At 51.0% G+C, this 19,460-nt stretch overlaps 2 protein-coding genes across 3 annotated transcripts; one reads left to right on the forward strand and one right to left on the reverse strand.

Moving 5' to 3' along the window:
• The first annotated feature begins 7,870 nt into the window (after positions 1 to 7,870).
• HSP90AB1 (heat shock protein 90 alpha family class B member 1) lies at positions 7,871 to 13,857 on the forward strand. The gene is made up of 12 exons (XM_004267528.3): positions 7,871 to 8,107; positions 9,472 to 9,618; positions 9,936 to 10,142; positions 10,249 to 10,408; positions 10,557 to 10,690; positions 10,796 to 11,104; positions 11,523 to 11,688; positions 11,899 to 12,089; positions 12,203 to 12,350; positions 12,490 to 12,758; positions 13,043 to 13,376; positions 13,487 to 13,857. Exons 2-12 carry the CDS (start codon positions 9,472 to 9,474, stop codon positions 13,594 to 13,596), a joined length of 2,175 nt encoding a protein of 724 aa, XP_004267576.1. The 5' UTR covers positions 7,871 to 8,107; the 3' UTR covers positions 13,597 to 13,857.
• A 1,762-nt stretch (positions 13,858 to 15,619) lies between these two features.
• Positions 15,620 to 19,327, reverse strand: SLC35B2 (solute carrier family 35 member B2). 2 transcript variants are annotated; one of them, XM_004267527.3, is made up of 4 exons: positions 19,134 to 19,324; positions 18,440 to 18,633; positions 18,118 to 18,272; positions 15,620 to 17,184 (listed from the first exon to the last, which is right to left on the reverse strand). In XM_004267527.3, exons 1-4 carry the CDS (start codon positions 19,142 to 19,144, stop codon positions 16,246 to 16,248), a joined length of 1,299 nt encoding a protein of 432 aa, XP_004267575.1. In that variant the 5' UTR covers positions 19,145 to 19,324; the 3' UTR covers positions 15,620 to 16,245. The 2 variants fall into 2 exon arrangements, with proteins under 2 accessions (XP_004267575.1, XP_049571444.1); XM_049715487.1 differs by lacking the exon at positions 18,440 to 18,633 and having other exon boundaries at positions 19,134 to 19,327.
• Positions 19,328 to 19,460: the final 133 nt, after the last annotated feature.

A 19,460-nucleotide genomic window follows, 5' to 3' on the forward strand; every position in this document is an offset into this window, starting at 1 on the left:
ACGGGAGAGGCCACAGCAGTGAGAGGCCGGCGTACCGCAAAAAAAAAAAAAAAAAAAAAGTAGCTCCTGCCGACCCAACTGCAGTGATAGCCCCCGGCCACAGGGGGGCGCTCTGCAGACAACACCGCCTGTGGGAAGCAGGCCGCTCTGGGGCCTCACCACTTTTCCCCTGTAAGGTGGGCAAGGGCTAAACTTGTGCTGGTCGTCACCTTCCTCCCGTGCGACATTTCTGCCCCATGTATTGGGCGGCTGTATTCCCTGGAGTGGCTGCCACTGCAACACAAATTTCCCTCTTGTTTAATCTTAATATGGTGAATTGTTGCAGCTTCAAACTTGAAAAGCTAAGAGCCCCAGTAAAATTAGCAGTCGTCCTTAAAAATAGAAGTGAAGCGTCGGGTGTAACGGATGAATTGCAATATACCTGTGTTTGTATTCTTTGGGGTGAACATGGAAAGAGTATGGTGGGAGCAGGTGCTTGACAGGAAACCCCCAATTATTGGGAAAATTATCCTCAGGATGTTAAACTCTGATAGGGATTCAAAATGGATGTGAGCAGAGAAGTGCAGAGTCACCTTAAAGAGATAGCCCGGCTGTGGCCGGCAGGCCCCGCCTGAAACCCAAGTCCTGACACTGGAAGAGTGGCAGTCGGAGGGAGAGGGGCCAGGCTGGTTCTTGGGGCAGGTCGGCAGTGAGTGTGGAGATGGGCAAAGCCGGCGTTCCCCCTGCTCCGCCCCCCAACGCATCAGGGGCCTTTGTCGCAGCTTGGCTTCTCCAGCTCATCTCCGCCCGACCTGGCTTCCTGCTCGGGTGCCCTCTGGGAGAACATGTGCTCACTAGAGCCCCTCACAGCTTCGGCGGTCCTGGTGCTACCTGCCAGTCAGCCCCTGACGTTCTGGCTCCAGACAGCCGGGCAAGTGCTAAATGAGTCAGCGGGACCCCACAAAGCAGGGGCTTCTGCTCATGACAGCTACCCCCTCCCATGCCTTCCTGCGGGTTGGGTGATGGTTCAGATTCAGAGCCTGGGATTCCATTTTGGGCCTGCCAAGTACCAGTTGTGTCACCTTGCACGAGCCACCTATATCCTCTGTGGCCCAGATCCCTTGTTCTTTAAACGGGGTAACATGTACGGCTTGCTAAGGAAATTAAGGGGGTCTGCGGCAGAGCCTGGGTGCAGGAGATGAGGACCCTAGAGACACGTGGTGCCAAGAGTCATTAGGATGACCTCAGCCTGGTGGGCTCGCTGCTCCCCTTGCATGCCGTTCAGCCCCCTCCCCCGCATCTTCAGCCCCCGAAGCTTCGAGAACCAGGCCTCATTTCCTTCACCCCAGCCAAGTGCGAACGGCCACAGCCTTCGGGCGGGACAGCCGAGAACCTCAGGACCGGGGCGCGAACGAGGGGAACCTGGGTTCTGCTCAGCCCCGCCCGCCGCTAGAGGGGGAAGTGACGTCACCCGTGACGCGCGCTCCCCCTGGCCGGAGCGCAGCCTCTATCCACGCAGCCCCTCTCATCTGACCCCTGGCAGATGGGGGTCCAGACTCTACTGACCCTTAAGTCCGGGTGACCTTGAGCCAGGCACTTTCCATCTCGGAGCCGCTTAATTGTAAAGCAGGGGTAATACTACTTGCCTTGCCTACCTCTCCCGGTTGTGAAACTCCACTGAGTTAATGAATAACGTTCACCTGTCGCTCCTCGTACATATACTGACTCCACTGATCTAATAATCCTATGGAGTGCTGACTATTGCCATGCCTGTTTTACTCCAGAAAACCGAGGCTGAAAAGTTTAAAGGATAGAAAAATATTTTGTAAACTGCAAAGCACCAGGTAAGTTTAAGTCTCTGTTTCTCTGTGTGTCTCGGTCCTCGTCTTTCTCCCTCTCCGTCTCCCTCCCTCCCTCCCACTGTCTCTCTCACACACACACACACACACACACCCCACACACACACACCCCTCCCTCCTCTCTCTCTCTCACACACACACTCCCTCCCTCCCTCTCTCTGTCACACACACACACACACACACACACACACACACACACACGACTTCCCAGGCAGTGAAGAGCATGGAAAGGTACATGAGATAGGGGGGCATGTAATGCAGGCTTGGTGCACCTGCCTCCCAGCCTCCAGAACATTCCAGAGAGGCATCTTCTCTTTTCACATCCCAGCCTCCTAGGATCCTGAACTCGCTTGACATCCTTCCCAGCTGAAACCAGCAAGGTCCTTCCTGATGTGTAACCTCAGTGCCTCCTGTTCGTGAGTTCCTCACCACCCACCAGCAGTAAGTACCACAGCCCTACCGGTCCTTTATCTGGTGCAGGTGGGCCAGGCAGGCACTGGGCCCAGTGGATGACCTAGAAATCCAGCCAGTTGAGACCTGCACATTGAGCAGTGACTTGTGCCTCGGGCAGGACAGGTGGCAGGCAGAACAGTTAAGTAGGTCAGGGTTGTTTGTGGTGTCACCCGCCCCCTGCACCTTTTTCTGCCTATAATCTGCTCTGGGCTGAACCAATTTAGGGTTACGTTTTAGCTTCTTAGTCAAAGGGGGCCTGGAACACTAAATAACACCCAAGACAGAAAGCGCTGCCTGGTGGGTGTGACGGCAGGAGGAGGACAGACATTTCTGGGCTGGGCTGACAACGGCAGGTAGGCAGGACTCAGTCACACCCCCAGGCCACAGATACTATGCCATTAGAGAGTCAAGAACGCTGATATGGGTATTAAAGAGGAGGTTACCAAAGGTGCTCCATTTACAATTCCGGAATGGCTTAGACCACAATTTCTGGCTTTCTCACCCTACTCCCCTGAGAGATTTTGTTCTTGCCCATGACTTCAGCCATCAGCCTCTGCCTCCTGGACATCTCTCCTTGGTGCCCCACAATGCCTAAAACAGACTTCTTGACCCCTCCAGCCCAGAGTGGTCCTCCCCTCCCCTCAGCCCCACTTTTATCATCCTACCTCAGAGAATGTGTACACCGTGCCTCCCCACCCCTGTGTGAGCTCCACACCTCCAGCCTCTCCCTTCTCCAAACTTCGTCCCGGGGAGTCTCCAAGTGGGATTTTTGTTTGTTTGGAACAACACAATTAACTGGCTTGATTTAATAGATTTAACATATTTAGAGCTATCCAACAACTAGGTAATATCAATAGATATTTTTCTCAAGCGCACATGGGGTGTTTATAAATATTAACCACATCCTAGATTACAAAGGATGTCTCAAATACAAAAGTTCAGTATCATACACACCATTGTATGTCTACAACATAATGAAAAGATAATATAAAAATAACTGAACATTTTAAACAGATACCACTGATCTCTGATCAACAGAGATACCATAAGGGGAATCAAAACCTTAAAACTGAATTATAATAAAAAATTCTACATATTGAAACTTGTGGGATATAGCTAAAATAGTACTTGAAAAGAAATTTATAGTCTTAAATCCTTATGTCTGAAAAGGGGAAAGGATGAAATTTAATGTGCTAAGTATTAAAGTTAAGAAAATAGAAAAAGAACAACAGACCTGACCCTCAAAAAGTAGAAATAATGAGAAAAAGTTTAGCAGAAATTAAAAAAAAAGAAAGGAATAAAGTAATTAAAGAAGCAGAAAACAAATTATGTAATAAAATAGATAAATCGTTGGTGAAACTGATCAGGAAAAAAGGGAAAAGACATGAAAAACAATTTTAGGAGTGAAAAAAGGGGACATACTTGAGATAGAACAGAGACTAAAAAGATAGTCAAAGGAAATAGTATGCCATAATCTTTAAAGCTTTCAAGGAACATCCAGAAAAATTATTAAAATTCACTCAAGGAGTAGTAGAAAACCTGAATGGACCTATGCCATTAAAAAATTTGAGTTCCTAGTTAAAATATTTTCATATAGGAAACAACAGAAACAGGCATTTTTATAGGTGAGTTCTACAAAACTTTAAAGAAATGGATAATTTCAGTCTAATGTTAGTCTATTAACAAATTAAACACAAATAGATTAAGGAAATTTTAAAAACAATATTCTCAATAGATGCAGAAAATAATTTTGACACCCATTCAGATTAAGATGTATAACAAGTTAGGAGCAGAAAGAAAATATGCTCAATGATGAAGTGTTCCTTTTCCGATCAGAAAGACAGGGATGCCCAGAATCACTGTTTCCACACGTCATTGTTCTCCTGGTCCTAGCTGCTGCAGTGTAACAAGAAATCTGAGATACAAGGGTTAGAAAGGCAGAAACCAAGCTATCATTGTTCTCAGATGATAGCTAGGGTTGTACCAGAAAACAACAAAAGACTGACAGACAAATTAAAAATTAGTAAGGTAGCCTACCAAGTTGTGGGATCGATACACAACAATCGTTTTTCAAACTCTCCAGGAAACAGAAAATGAAGGCAAATTTCCATGTGCCATTGCATCAAAAAATAACATACTAACAATCAAATGAGCAAAAGTGGTGCAGAGAGACATGTCCCCGTAGAACATGGAAACTGAGGCAAAGAGATGGAGCCCTGGTTGGCCACGCAGACCTGCTCAGCTGTCCAACATATCTGAACGTCAGGTCTGTTGGCCCAGGAGGATGTCAGCTCAGGAATTCAGAGATGTAAGCCTGGTGGAACTGGGAAGACCAGAACTGACAGGGCACGCCTGGCAGGCGCTGAGCTTGGAAGGCTGCTTGTTCTGGGGGTTAAGGAGCCAGAGCTACTCCCCATGCTTAAATAGGCCCTGACGTCCTGATGCCTCCGGTTGCTTGATTCATCCATGGCCCCTTATCTAAGCTCCCCTCAGTGGCCCCCTGACCTCCTTGAAAGGCCAGTGGTGCTTCCTAACTAGAAGTCCCAGTCCGAGCGGCAGCCGGAGGCCTCTCTGTCCAGGCTGAGTCTGTGCTCCCTCCGAGGCCCTACTTAGCTTTAGCTAGATCAGAGGTCTGCAAAGCTTTTCTGTAAAAGGTAAGGGGGTAAATATTTTAGACTTTGCAAGCTATATGGTCTCTGTCACAACTATCAACTCCCTCATTACAGTGTGAAACCAGCCAAAGACAACGTGTAAACAAATAAGTAGAGCTTGTTTCAGTAAAACTTTATGGACGTAAATTCAAATTTCCTATACTTTTCACATGCCAGAATATGATCTTCCCTTTGATGTTTTTTCAACCATTAAACAATGTAAAAACCATTCTTATCCACAGGCCATACAAAAACAAGTGATCAGCCCACCAACTGCAGGCCATAGTTTATGAGTCCTTGCTTCACCCGGCTGCCCTCCAAACAGCAGAAGGTTGGGCTGGGTCTTTGAGGCCTGGTCGGGAATAAAGGGTATCTTGGGAACATCAAGGGTTGCAAATGCTGCTGGGAATAGGCTTCTGGGGATTCACGGGGGGGTTAAGTCATCTTTAATAGCCTTCAGTGGCTTCCCTGACCCTAAGTGAAGGTCAGAACTACTTAGCATGGCATTGTGGCCCTCTGTGACCTAATCCCTGCCTGCAGGGCCACTTTCAGTGACTCCTGCCTCCCTTGAGGGTTCCTGGGCTGTGGTCCCTCTGGCAGGGCTGTGCCTTTCCCATGCTCTCCCTTTGCTGGGGAGTAGACCTGTGCCACGCAGCCCTGAGCCTGCCCCCTTGCCCAGGCTGAGCTGGGAAACTGAGGCTTCTCCCTCGCTGCCAGCTGCTCTGATTCGCACTTGGTCTGCTGCAGCTCCCCCTAGTGGGCTAAGGGCTCCTTGTCCTGTTTATGCATCTCTGTATCCTCAGACAAGGCTCACAGGGGATTAGTGAGTGTCAATGAGCTGGAGAAGTCATCCTGAAGATTTCTGGAAGAGAAAGCAGAATTTCTGTGCTGGTGCGAGATTTGAGATTTTCCCATTAGGAAACCCCCAAGGAATCTCTGGTCCTGACACTGGTCCACAGGAGTGATTCTTGCTCTGCTTTGGGCTTGAGTCCTGGGAGAAGAAACAGCATTCCCACTCCATTTCTGGATCAGGGAGCAAGGGAGTTAGTGGAGCAAAGGCTCTGAGCTGACCCATCCTGGGGTACTCACTGAAGCCTTCCTCGCCCAGTTTCTAAAATGTGCAGATTCACTCCCACCTCTTCACAGGACTGTGAGATGTTGTGAATCCTCTTTGTGAACCAGGGAGCAGGTGTTTAATTAACTAGCCCCCTTCTGCCCAGGCGGAGGGAGGGTGTGTTGGGGGGTGACGCTCCTGGTTTGAGGTTTCCATCAGGAACACAGCATCCGGGGGGCCTCCTAGCAGCAGCACCACGGCCCTTCCCCCACTCACTGACTCCTCCCAGACCATAAAGAAGGGGAGTGGAAGTGTAAGGAGAGGAAATTGAGGTAGTGATGGCAGGGTTGATGAGGTCTGGAGTGTGGGACGAGGAAAAAGAAAGCAAGGGTCCTTTGTTCCTTGAAACTGAACACATAAACCAAGAAGATACGAAAGAATAAGACTGGGCACCAGGGCTGCTGAGGGAGGTCCGCGGGTGGTAGTGGGGGAAGCCCTCCACAGCAAGCCAGGGGCCGACAAAGTGGGCCACGAAGGGAGTTGCTGGACATCCACAAGGTCACAGCGTAGGGGGTGGCCATTCTCTCCTGGAGGGTCTGTGGGTCCAGTAGGCTTCCAAGATGAGGCCTTGGAAAGGCAAGGACAGCTCACCAGCCGGAGGAAACGCAAAAGGGGCAGAACCAGAAGAGGCACGGCGTCCCGCAGCTCGCTGGGCAGGCCCATGGCTTGGAGCTTCCGGCGCCACCGCTGAAGGGGAACGACGTGGTTCCAACCGCCTGGAGCGGGCTACACTCTGGCCAGAGTCTTCATGCTGCTTCCAAGAACTTCTGCCACCCTGCAGAGGGGTCCTTGGAGACCAGACCCTCCCCAGATCTAAGCAGCTGCAGAAAGAAGAGTGGGGGGAAAAAAAAGAAAAGAAACCAGACTGAGAACTCGATGTGCACGTCTCTGCGCTCCACACCTGTGGGAGGCTGCAGAAGCTGGGGAGGGTCCGTCGCGTAGCGACCCCATCCCTAGTTTCCGCTCTCTGAAGGCGGCGCCCTTAGAGCTGCCCCAAGAGCCCGTGTGATTGATGGGGTAGAAGTGGGGTCAATCCCAACCCCAGACGCAGTGCTGGTCTAGCTGGGCCAGCTGGGCCTGGCAGGTGGGGTAAAGGGTGCCCCCTGCAGTTTCCTACAGTAAACGGGATTAGAGCAGCCAACTTCAACCCCAGGATCCTAGCAGAACGGTCGCGGGGCGGAGCCGCCGCAGAGGCACAGCCCAGGCCGCAGAGGGAGGGGCGGAGCCTCGAGGGAAGGGGGCGGGGCGGGACCGCCTAGGCGGGCCTGGAACCTGCTGGAAGCATCGCAGTACCGCCGCCGTGGCTCCTTCCGCCGCATGCAGGGAAAGAGTCCCCCGCCAGCCGGAGCCGGCAACCTTCCAGCAGCCGGAGCCACGGCCCGCGGCGAAACGCTGGCCCTGCCCCCGGGAGGACCGGGATTCCCCGGGCTGCCCCGGGCTGCCCCGAGTTGGGCTTCCGATTCCGCACCGCCCGCGGAAAAGACCCCCTTCCCCTTATCGGTCTGTTGGAATGTGTAGCGAAGATTCTAAAGGGAGATCGAGCCTGGGAGCGTAGGTGGGAGTGTTTGGCCACTTTTTAGACGTCCTTCGAGGCCGGGACTCTTGGGTGTGGAGACGCCTGCACTACAGGTTTCTACGGAGGTCAGTGGGGATCCTCGCCCCTGATCCGCCGCTTACGTCATGAGAGCATTCCCAACATCTATTTTTGATGGTGTCCTGTCTTGGAAGCGCAGAGACGGGGCTATGAAAACGAGTGCGCTCCCCGTGCAGACTAAGGCCGGCTGCTCCCGTTCTTCACCGCCCCTCCCCTATTTTGGACCATGACGTCAAGGTGGGCGGGCGGCGGCAGGTGCGGTGCTGACAGGCATCCTCCTTTAAGGCGGAGGGATCCGGAGGCGGGCAGCTAGGCTGTGCTTCGTCTTATATAAGGCGACTGGGGGGCGCACAGCCGTTCTCTTGAGTCACCCCCGTGCGCCCTTGTTGCGGCGTGTGCGGTTGAGGCAGTCCTTGCCCGCTCAGCTCTCTACTGTCTGCGATTCTTATTCTTCAAGGTAAGGCTGCAGTCTTCGGGCTTTTCGGGTTAGATTGGTCTTCCGAGTTGTTTTCGTCTCTCGTGTCCTTTCCGACTCCCACATTTTGTTGTGTTGGGGCGGCTTTTGGGATAACGCTCCCATTTTTTGTTGAGGGTGGGAGGGAGCTGTTGAGTTCAGCCTCTTTTCTGTGTTGGTGGCGGGGCTGCTTCTAGGCAGGTATTAGCCATGGGCGAGGTGGGCCGCGGAGTGGGTCTGGGCTAGTGGGCAGCTGCACGTGGTGGCCGCGCCGGCCCGGGACGCTGCCATGTTTGTCTCTCCACTTCCGGACGCGGCTACGGGGCGCCGGAGGGTCCCCAAGGGTTGTGGGTGTGCGCGCTCGGTGTGACTCAGTATAGCCCGGTCCTGATCAGGATTTGCCATCTCTTCTGTTGGACGCGGTTTTTAAGTTTTTTGGGGTGCCTTCCGGGAGCGTCTGCGGCGAGAGATGTTTTCCGTCGCCTCTGGCCCGCGGTCTTGGTGCAGGAGGAGGGATGGGAGAGGGGAGGGGGCAGGCTCTGGGATTCATGGGTTTATTCCTCCCCCGCCCCTTCTCGAGAGCTGAGATTGTTCTGGAAGCTTCTGGAGCCCAGTGCCCCGCCCTGGTGCCCGGATGCTGGGGCGACGGGAGGCTGCGCGGTGGCGCCCCCTTCCCGCGCGGTCCTGGCCGACGCATGTCCGGCAAGGACTTAGAGTCGCCCCAGCCGATTACGGCCACCATGTTAGTTGTGTTTGGTTTGGACCTGCATTTCACTCACGTGTGCTCAGGGGTCAAGGAGGAGCTTTTGCTTTATCGGTTCTTTGTCTTAATAGCCACCCTGGGTGGGCATCCCACCGATCTATCGAGTTAGCTTTCCCTACCACGTGAGGCAGTAATCCTACATCTGCTTGGAGATGCCTCATGGGAGAGCAGTTTCAAGTCATTGCCCTTTAACGTAAAATTAGTCATGTTGGAGGTCCCCCCCACCCAAAATGGTAGAACTGTAGTGATTTGCATATTTAAGTGTGTGTGTGAATTAACCGGGGTTATTACTTGCATTCGATATACCTGGGTTAGGGGCGATACTCTGCATGCCTAACAAATTACCAGGTGATGCTGACCCAGGGATCATTTTAACAGTGGTTTGGTTCCAAAGTACAAGAAACCTTAACACGTTTAATCGAGTGTGTTAGGCGCACCCTCTCTCCCCATTGTTTTCCGTCTAAGGATGCAGCCTGAAATTTTTGCAGGAAAGGATTTTGTCTCAGTACACAGCTCAAAAGAGTTTGAATTGAATCTCTTAATGTTTTTACTGTAACCGGGGTGAACTCTAGTAGTCTTAAATTTTTGAGTTTTCTTATTTTAGATGCCTGAGGAAGTGCACCATGGAGAGGAGGAGGTGGAGACTTTTGCTTTCCAGGCAGAAATTGCCCAACTCATGTCTCTTATTATCAATACCTTCTATTCCAACAAGGAAATTTTTCTTCGGGAGTTGATCAGTAATGCTTCTGATGTGAGTGCCTTGGGTGTTTTCATTGGCGTTTGTTTCTTGTTTTTCAAGTAGTCCACACACAAAAAAGGAGAAGGGGTGGTTTGGCATTTTGTGGTGTTCAGTGTTGAAGGGGATATAAATTTGCTGCAGTTACAAAAAGGTTTGCTTTATTCCATGGTGGGTAGGTGGATAGAGACTATAGTTTGATGTGGTGGTCAAACTACGAGTTAAATGGGTAATCAGATTGAGGGTATTTGGGAATTAAAAAAAAGTTTTCTCTTTTGGGTGAAATGGGCTTTAAGGAAGCAGAATTGTAAAATTGAAATTTGTATTTCCAGGCCTTGGACAAGATTCGTTATGAGAGCCTGACAGACCCTTCCAAATTGGACAGTGGTAAAGAGTTGAAAATTGACATCATCCCCAACCCCCAGGAGCGCACCCTGACTCTGGTAGACACTGGCATTGGCATGACCAAAGCTGATCTTGTAAATAATTTGGGAACTATTGCCAAGTCTGGTACTAAAGCATTTATGGAGGCTCTTCAGGTATGTGGTATTTTAGCTGGGCACACTCCATTCGTATTTTTTTTTTTGGTATTTGGTTTGCTGTTTCTTTGAAACTTGCATTCGACTTCCTTAAACTTTTTGGCAGGCTGGTGCAGACATTTCCATGATTGGGCAATTTGGTGTTGGTTTCTATTCTGCCTACCTAGTGGCAGAGAAAGTGGTTGTGATCACAAAGCACAATGATGACGAACAGTATGCCTGGGAGTCTTCTGCTGGGGGTTCCTTCACTGTACGTGCTGACCATGGTAAGTTAGCTTTCCTCTTAAGGTGTCTGGGTGAGAATTCTGGGGAAACAGTAACAAAGATCTTGAGCATTTTATCTGTAAAGCAGTTGTTTTTATAGTTTTGCGTTTAGTTTCATTTTTTATTCCATTTGGATTGATTTTTTTCTAGGTGAGCCCATTGGGCGGGGTACCAAAGTGATTCTCCACCTTAAGGAAGACCAGACAGAGTACTTAGAAGAAAGGCGGGTCAAAGAAGTGGTGAAGAAGCACTCACAGTTCATAGGTTATCCCATCACACTCTATGTAAGTATGGACTGGTAACTCAAGTGAAGATACTTTAGAGAATCTAAATGGAACTTTGATTTTTTGCTTTCTGTATTCTGCATTTATCATCTTTAATACTTTTAGCTGGAGAAGGAACGCGAGAAGGAAATCAGTGATGATGAGGCAGAAGAAGAGAAAGGTGAGAAAGAAGAGGAAGATAAAGATGATGAGGAGAAGCCCAAGATTGAGGATGTGGGCTCAGATGAGGAGGATGATAGTGGCAAAGATAAGAAAAAGAAGACGAAGAAGATCAAGGAGAAATATATTGATCAGGAAGAACTGAACAAGACCAAGCCCATTTGGACCAGAAACCCTGATGACATCACCCAGGAGGAATATGGAGAGTTCTATAAGAGCCTCACCAATGACTGGGAAGATCACTTGGCAGTGAAGGTAAGAAGCCTTGCTTGCTGGCTCAATAGGAGGAGCCAATAATGGGCAAATGCAACTTACCCAACTGGTTGGTAGCTGGGAGCTGTGAATGCCATGAGTTCACTTGCTAATGGACCCTTCCAGGGTGGAGAAATGACATTTTTCCCAGTTACCTCACTTGTTCTGTGGCAGCTTTACCCATCTGGGGTCCTGATTTGACGATTTCCTCATTGACCCAGGGATTATACAGAGCTTGTACCACGTTGGGTTCATTTAGGGCGTTAGAGCTTAAATTTTCTCAACAGTTGCCTTAGTGTCCACTCTATTCCTGGTGCTTAGGGGGAAGATTTTAGTTCCAAATATTGGGTAGTTTGGGGTTGGGACAAAAAGCCACCCTTATTTTGAAATACACAGTTGGATTATCTTGGATTTCTTTCAGCACTTCTCTGTAGAAGGTCAGTTGGAATTCAGAGCATTGCTGTTCATCCCTCGTCGGGCTCCTTTTGACCTCTTTGAGAACAAAAAGAAGAAGAACAACATTAAACTCTATGTCCGCCGTGTGTTTATCATGGACAGCTGTGATGAATTAATACCAGAATATCTCAGTGAGTATCTTTTTGGCCTAATGTACTTGCGTTCAGCATTCTCAAGGGGACTGAAGTCTTTATCTTAGATTAAGGATCCTCTGCAACATAACAAGTGAAGGTTCAGTGAGAAAATTGGTCCTGTTGGATCCAGATAACCCTGTGTATATACCTTTATCTTTATCCTCTCCACTCCCCTTTTTTAAACTGAGCTTACGTACTTGATTTCAGACTTCATCCGTGGTGTGGTTGACTCTGAAGACCTTCCCCTGAACATCTCCCGAGAAATGCTCCAGCAGAGCAAAATCTTGAAGGTCATTCGCAAAAACATTGTTAAGAAGTGCCTTGAGCTCTTCTCGGAGCTGGCAGAAGACAAGGAGAACTACAGGAAATTCTATGAGGCGTTCTCTAAGAACCTAAAGGTAAAGAGGCAGCAAGTACTTTTTTACTTAATAATTATGATGGATTATTTTTTACTCACATAGAGGATAAATGATTTCTTAGCAAGATTGTATTTTTCTTTCCACCCTTAAAGCTTGGAATCCATGAGGACTCCACTAACCGGCGACGCCTTTCTGAGCTGCTGCGCTATCACACCTCCCAGTCTGGAGATGAGATGACTTCTCTCTCAGAATACGTGTCTCGCATGAAGGAGACCCAGAAGTCCATCTATTACATCACTGGTGCGTTGGAGTCTGCATCTGATCAATGATCAAAGCCTCTCCTTAGAGGTGTGGGGAGAAGGGGAGGGCACTCGAGGATACCTGGGAACTGGCAGGTTGAGGCATTCTGGCCCTTGAGTCACACTAAGTAATCCTACAGGTGAGAGCAAAGAGCAGGTTGCCAACTCTGCATTTGTGGAGCGAGTGCGGAAGCGGGGCTTCGAGGTGGTGTACATGACAGAGCCGATAGATGAGTACTGTGTGCAACAGCTCAAGGAGTTTGATGGGAAGAGTCTGGTCTCAGTTACCAAGGAGGGCTTGGAGCTGCCTGAGGATGAGGAGGAGAAGAAGAAGATGGAGGAGAGCAAGGCTAAGTTTGAGAACCTCTGCAAACTCATGAAAGAGATCTTGGATAAGAAGGTGGAGAAGGTAAGCAACTCTGGAACTAAGTTACTTGTAACAGATGCCTTCAGGGCTATTTACCTCAGTCTCTGGTTGCTATACAATTAGTGGTTTGGGGCAGCATAATTTGTTTAGCGCCAATCCTACCCTTTGTTTTCTTGACCAGGCAGATTTTAAGGTTGCTATTTCTATTAAACTTACCAAAGATGAGGTATTTTTTTTCCCCCAAGAACAGAACTTCAAGTATCACGTTTGCCTCAAGGTAGCAATTTGATTTAATGTGAACCCAAGGTTTTTGTGACTGTCCACAGGTGACAATCTCCAATAGGCTTGTGTCTTCACCCTGCTGCATCGTGACAAGCACCTATGGCTGGACTGCCAACATGGAGCGCATCATGAAAGCCCAGGCACTTCGGGACAACTCGACCATGGGCTACATGATGGCCAAAAAGCACCTGGAGATCAATCCTGACCACCCCATTGTGGAGACCCTGCGGCAGAAGGCAGAGGCAGACAAGAATGACAAGGCCGTCAAGGACCTGGTGGTGCTGCTGTTCGAAACTGCACTGCTGTCTTCCGGCTTCTCGCTTGAGGACCCCCAGACCCACTCCAACCGCATCTACCGCATGATCAAGCTAGGCTTGGGTGAGTACTCTTGTCCTCTTGAGTGTGGCAAGGAGAGGAGGAACTGGTCTGGTGGGTAGATTGGACTGCTTTTTGGGTCAGATCTCAAGTGGCATTCTTCCTACTTTTAGGCATTGATGAAGATGAAGTGACAGCAGAGGAGCCCAGTACTGCTGTTCCTGATGAGATCCCCCCCCTTGAGGGTGATGAGGATGCCTCTCGCATGGAAGAAGTAGATTAGGAATTTCTACCTGCAGACTTTGTTCCCTCTGTATAGTGTCCCCATGGCTCCCCCAGCAGCAGCCCCAGTGGCCTTGGCCCACTTGGTTCTTTCTGCTGATGTCTAGAGGTTTTATTTCTGTTCTTCTAAGGCAGGATATAAGGGCCTCAAGCCCTATTCCTTTCCACATTTGACATGGGGTTTGAATGTTGTGTATTGTGTTTTTTTTGTTTGTTTTGTTCTGAAATTAAAGTATGCAAAATAAAGATGATGCAGGTTTTTTATACGCTTCTTTCTCAAATCATGTGGACGCCCCCCCCCGCCCCGCCAAGTATGTATAATGCTGCCTTTGGAGTTTCCCTAGTTTCTGTTTCCCAAGTCTTAACCTGCCATCTTCCCGAGTATAGATAACGCGATACATGGTAGGACTTTAAAAGTTTTTAAAAGGTTACTGATAAGTTTAGAAGTCACACAAATGGGATCTAATGAAACTTGAAACCATAAAACAAAAAGAAAACCTACAGAATGGGAGAAAATATTTGCAAATGATGTGACCGACAAGGGCTTAATTTCCAAAATAACACAAACAGCTCATACAAGTTAATTAAAAAAAAATCCAGTTAAAAAATGGGCAGAAGACCTAAATAGACCTCTCTCCAAAGAAGACATACACATGGCCAATAGGCACATGAAAAGATGTTCAACATAGTGGAGAAATGCAAATCAAAATGATGATGAGGTACCGCCTCACATTAAAAAGTAAGCAAATAACAGGACTTCCTGGCAGTCCAGCGATTAAGACTGCTGCTACTGCAGTGGGCACAGGTTCAGGAACTAAGATCCTTGCATGCTGCGTGGTCAAAAACCAAAACCAAACAAGTCTGCAAGTAAAAGCTTGGAGAGGGTGTGGAGAAAAGGGAACCCTCCTACACTGTTGGTGGGAATGCAGGTTGGTGCAGCCACCGAGGAAAACAGTATGGAGGTTCCTCAGAAAACTAAGAATAGAATTACATATCCAGTAATCCACTCCTGGGCATGTATCCAGACAAAACTAATTCAAATAGATGCACCCCTATGTCTGCAGCAGCACTAACAATAGCCAAGACATGGAAACAAACGTCTGTTGACAGATGATAAGATGTGGTGCATATATACAAGGGAATACTACTCAGCCATAAAAAAGAATGAAATCATGCCATTTGCAGCAACATGGATGCAATTAGAGATTACCATGCTAAGTAAAAAATACCATATGATAATCACATGTGGAATGTAAAATATGACACAAATAAACCTCTGAATCAAATCAAGGAGAGAACAGACCGGTGGTTGCCAAGGGGGATGAGGGAGGCATGGAATGGGAGGTTGGGGTTAGCAGATGGAAGCTTTTATATGAACAAGAATGGATGAACAAGGTCCTACTGTATAGTGCACAATTATATTCAGTATCTTACGATAAACCATAATGGAAAACAGTACTTCTTTAAAAAAATGTAACAATCACTTTCCTGTACAGCAGAAATTAACACTGTAAATCAACTATACTTCAATTTTAAAAAATATTGATTAAAAGAAAAACGCTGAAGGTATAAATGGTATCTTTGAACTACCATATAACACTTTAAAAAGTCCCTTTCCTAAAGCACGTAGAGGGTCTTCCACTCAAAGTTTTTTGACTTACTGTGGTGAAACAAAAGCACACACATGCAGTAGGAACTACTTTTGATCTTTTCCTGGCCTGACAGTATGAGGTACCTTCACTGGTGTGGCTGGGTGCTGAGCTGCAGTTCCCAGCCACCTGGCCACAAACAAGTGGTAGACGTAACCACCACTGTCTTTTCGTTTCCACTATTAAACAAGTTAAATGAGATATTTGACGCCTGTTAAACAGCAACTGTAGGATGTTTTGAGCTGATGGAAGTTTTAGGTAGGGTAAGCTATGTCAGGTGTATTAAACACATTTTCAGCTTCTGATGGGTTTATCGGACATAGCCCATCTGAAGTTGAAAGTCTGTACTTCAGTCAACCAAAACACAGGACCGAGCCCGCTGCAGCAATTTAATTTAATAAAATAAAATTATAAGAGCAAAAGTTACATTTCCAAAGTACCAAAACCTGCAACTGGCTCATGGAGCAGAGCCTAGGGATCCAGGAGCAGAGGGCGGGGGTGGTGCTGGGCGGGACTCCCCACACCCTCCCGCAGCACAGCACCGTCTTTCACTTACTCTCCTGGGAAAGCAGCATTTGGAGCCTACAACACTTGTGCTTCTCTCTCCAGAGTAAGAAACGCAGGTCCCTCAGAGTCTGAAAGGGTGGGTATTCAAGGTAGAGGACAAGCACAGGTGAGGCGTTGGCCGAGCCTACAGGGCAAGACTTCAGGGAATTGGAGGAGGGAGGGGCTTTGGAAGGTGCCTCTGCCTTCTCAATACTGCCCCCTGCCCCTTCCCACTGTCATTGCCACCCTGGGAAGAATCCTGCCCACTAGAGGATGGGGGACTTAAGGCAAAGGGGAAGGCTGCCTCCTGGGCTCCCTACCCCCAACTGCAGAGCTGGTCTGTGATACTGAGAAACCTGCATTTTGCCCTAGAGCCTGCCGCCTCCGAGAAGTTACAGTAGGACAGGAAAACTGGTACAGTGAGAGGGTCCTATTCACTTCATCGCTCAGGCCCCTCAAACCTTCTGCACAGATGACTCGACTGGCACGACCTTCTTTCCCCGCTGCTTTAGACGGCCCCGGGCGTAGACTCGGAGCAGGAGGGCAGCAAAGACCACAGCCACCCCCAGGCCCCCCACCACAGTGACAGTGTGGCCGTAGAGAAGGCAGGAGAGGAGGATGGCAAAAGCCTGGCGGAGGGTCATGATGATGGTGAAGACGGCAGCCCCAAACTGCCCAATGGTGTAGAAGATGAAGAGCTGGCCACATGCAGAGCAGATGGACAGCAGCAGGGTGTGGGCGGCAAACTCGCTGTGTCGCCCCATGAAGCGGACGCCCTCCAGGAGAGCCCCCTGCTCTAGCAGGGAGCCCACTGTGAAGAGGCAGGAGAAGAAGTTGACCCCAAACATCATCTGCACCGATGACATCTTATAGGCAAACAGGGCATCCTGCCAGTTGGAGGTGAAGCTGTCAAAGGCAATGTAACCTGCCAACAGGATGAGGCCTGAGAGCGTGGTGGCCGGGGAGCTGTGGGGCTCCGGTCCGCTGGACAGGAGAAACATGCTGACCCCGATGGAGACGAGGCCGGCGGTCAGATATTCCCAGTGCTCATAGCTGCGCCGAGACACCAATTTTCCCATCAGCATAACAGGGATCACCTTGGAGGCCTTGGCCAGCACCTGGGTGGGGAAGCTGACGAACTTGAGAGCTTCATACTGGCACCAGCTGCTGAGCACATTCGACAGGCTGGCAAAGGAGTACCGGTACATGGGTGCCCCATGCCGGGGCTGCTTGCATAAGATGCAGTAGAGGCCAGACACCATCAGTGCCAGCACGCGGTTCATTAGCACCAGGAACTGTGAGTCCGAGAAGCGCTCACCTGGCAATGTGGCCGTGGCCCCGTAGCTGCGGGTCATCACTCTTTCCTGCAGCACTCCCCACGTCAGATAAGACACCTGGATGGGGAAGGGCGGAGGGAGAGGAGATAAGCAAGAGAAGGAAAAGGCAGGCCAAAAAGCGCAACAAGCTCCTCCTTCCTCAGGATGATATCGAAAATGATGAGGATGGACAGCGTAAATATCTGTAGTAACTAGAAGTTACTTTCCTCTTCTCTCCCAAATCTGGATTCATCTTGCAGGCAATCAAGTGTGTGTGAAACGCCAACAACAAATGCTTTAGGACTGACCAGACCCTGTCTGTCCCCACAGTAGGGATGTTAGAGCCGACTCCATCCCAAGTATTTTCTTCTCTATTTTCAACCAACTGTGGGGGGAAGAGTTCTTTTTTTTTTTTTTGCAGTACGCGGGCCTCTCACTGCCGCGGCCTCTCCCGCTGCGGAGCACAGGCTCCGGACGCGCAGGCCCAGCGGCCATGGCTCACGGGCCCAGCCGCTCCGCGGCATGCGGGATCCTTCTGTACCGCGACACGAACCCGCGCCCCCTGCATCAGCAGGCGGACTCCCAACCACTGCGCCACCAGGGAAGCCCATGGGAGGAAGAGTTCTTAAAGAAGACTGCACACCTGTTAGTTCAACATGGTACACTAGGTGGAACCAGAAGTGCCCACTCCAAAATGCCATGAGGTCAGCATCTAAGCACCCCTCTCACACGCAGTAGTGGGTAAGGCTGAAACTTTTAACAGTGGGTTTATGGTATATGAGACATCATTACAAGGGGATGGGAGAAATCACAGAGGGTAGAGACAGGAGGACAGAAAAGACAGCGTTTCCTCCAACCACCCCCAAGAAGATGGTGTGCCTCGGGGAGGAGGAGGACACACAACACAACCACCAGCAAACTGTTGGGACCGGCGGGGTGAAAGCTCTGGTTCCACAAAGTCCCTGTCCGCGGGGACCGACCCAGGAACAGCCGCAGAGCCTGCCTACTTACCTGGAGCCCCGCAGCACAAAAGAGCAGCTTCAGGGCCTGCCAAGTGGGACTGGTCTCTGCTGGTTCTGCCCGGGGAGCCAGAGGAACCTCATCCGGGGCCTTGGGCTCGTTGCCAAACACACAAGTTTTCACCAGGGGGAAGCAGAGACCCCTGCCTGGAGAAAGCACACAAGGTGAAACCCCAAACTTCTCCCTAGCACCTCATCTCTCCCACAGCTGCCAGCCCGCCCTGCTGGCCGCCCTTCCTCCCGTGCCACGCCACCTCCCCTTTGCACTGCTGGCCAACACTCGTAATACAGACTGAGCAAACTTCCCCACACACCTGTCTCCAGGTAGTTCTTCCGCCTGAAGTACTGCACCAGCAGGTAGCCAGGTACCATAAAGCTCGCATAGCCAGCCGCGTTCACCAAAAAGCGGAAGAACCATAGCTGGGTCCATGACTCCAGAGGGCCTTCGGGGTTCTCTCCACCTGCCCCGAGGGAGGGGAGCGCAGCCAGCAGCACCACTGCCCACCACCTGCGGGGACCGCGGGCAGAAGGATCAGGGTCCAGCTCCTCACCCTCTGGGCCCTCCGGAGGGGACGACACTGGAGAAGGGCCCGGAGTTCCTCCCCGCCCCCCTCAGCTGCAGCCCGGCGCGGACAAAGAGCCTCTCTCTCTCCTGGGGTGGCCGGCGCGAGCCAGGCAGGAATCCCTCCATCCCCGAGAGCGGACCCGCCCCTCCGGCCACACAGGTTCTCTCTGTTCCCTCCAGCGCTCCCTGACCCCGCCCTCGGGGCTCGCGGAGACCCAGGGTCCCCCGATTTCTTCGCCCGACACTCCCGGAGCCCCCGAAGAGCACAACGCCACGGCGCCCGCCTCCACCACCACCCCCCGCCCCCACGCCGGGTCCGGGCAGCGCTAGACTGGCCTCCTGCTGGGCATATGGGACCCCACCCGTCCCCCCGCGCTGAGGAGCGGCGGTCACGTGGCGCGGGGCTCGGTCACGTGGGCTCGCCACTCCCCCTAGCCCCCCACCTGGCGTCCATGGTCCCGGCCGCGTGGGGCGGAGCGGGGCCGGGGAATGCGGGTCCCCGGGCCGCGCGCTCCCACCACTCCCGCTGTCGCCTCCAGGAGCAGAAGCCGAGGGGCCGGCTAGCGGAAATGCCGCGCTCTTCCCGCCTCCCTGCCCGCGGCCGCCCCTCCGCCCCCGGCCGCGACCACGCAGCGCCCCGGGCCGCCGCCGGGCCACAGCGCCCCCTCGCGGCCCGGCGGGAGACGCGGCTCGGCGCGCAGGAGGCAGGCTGCCTCTGTGGGCGGGTGGGGTCGGGGGAGTGGGAGCTCCAGCCCGGTGCCGCCCCTGCT

Source organism: Orcinus orca, chromosome 10, assembly GCF_937001465.1.
Source record: "Orcinus orca chromosome 10, mOrcOrc1.1, whole genome shotgun sequence".
NCBI lineage: Eukaryota > Metazoa > Chordata > Mammalia > Artiodactyla > Delphinidae > Orcinus > Orcinus orca.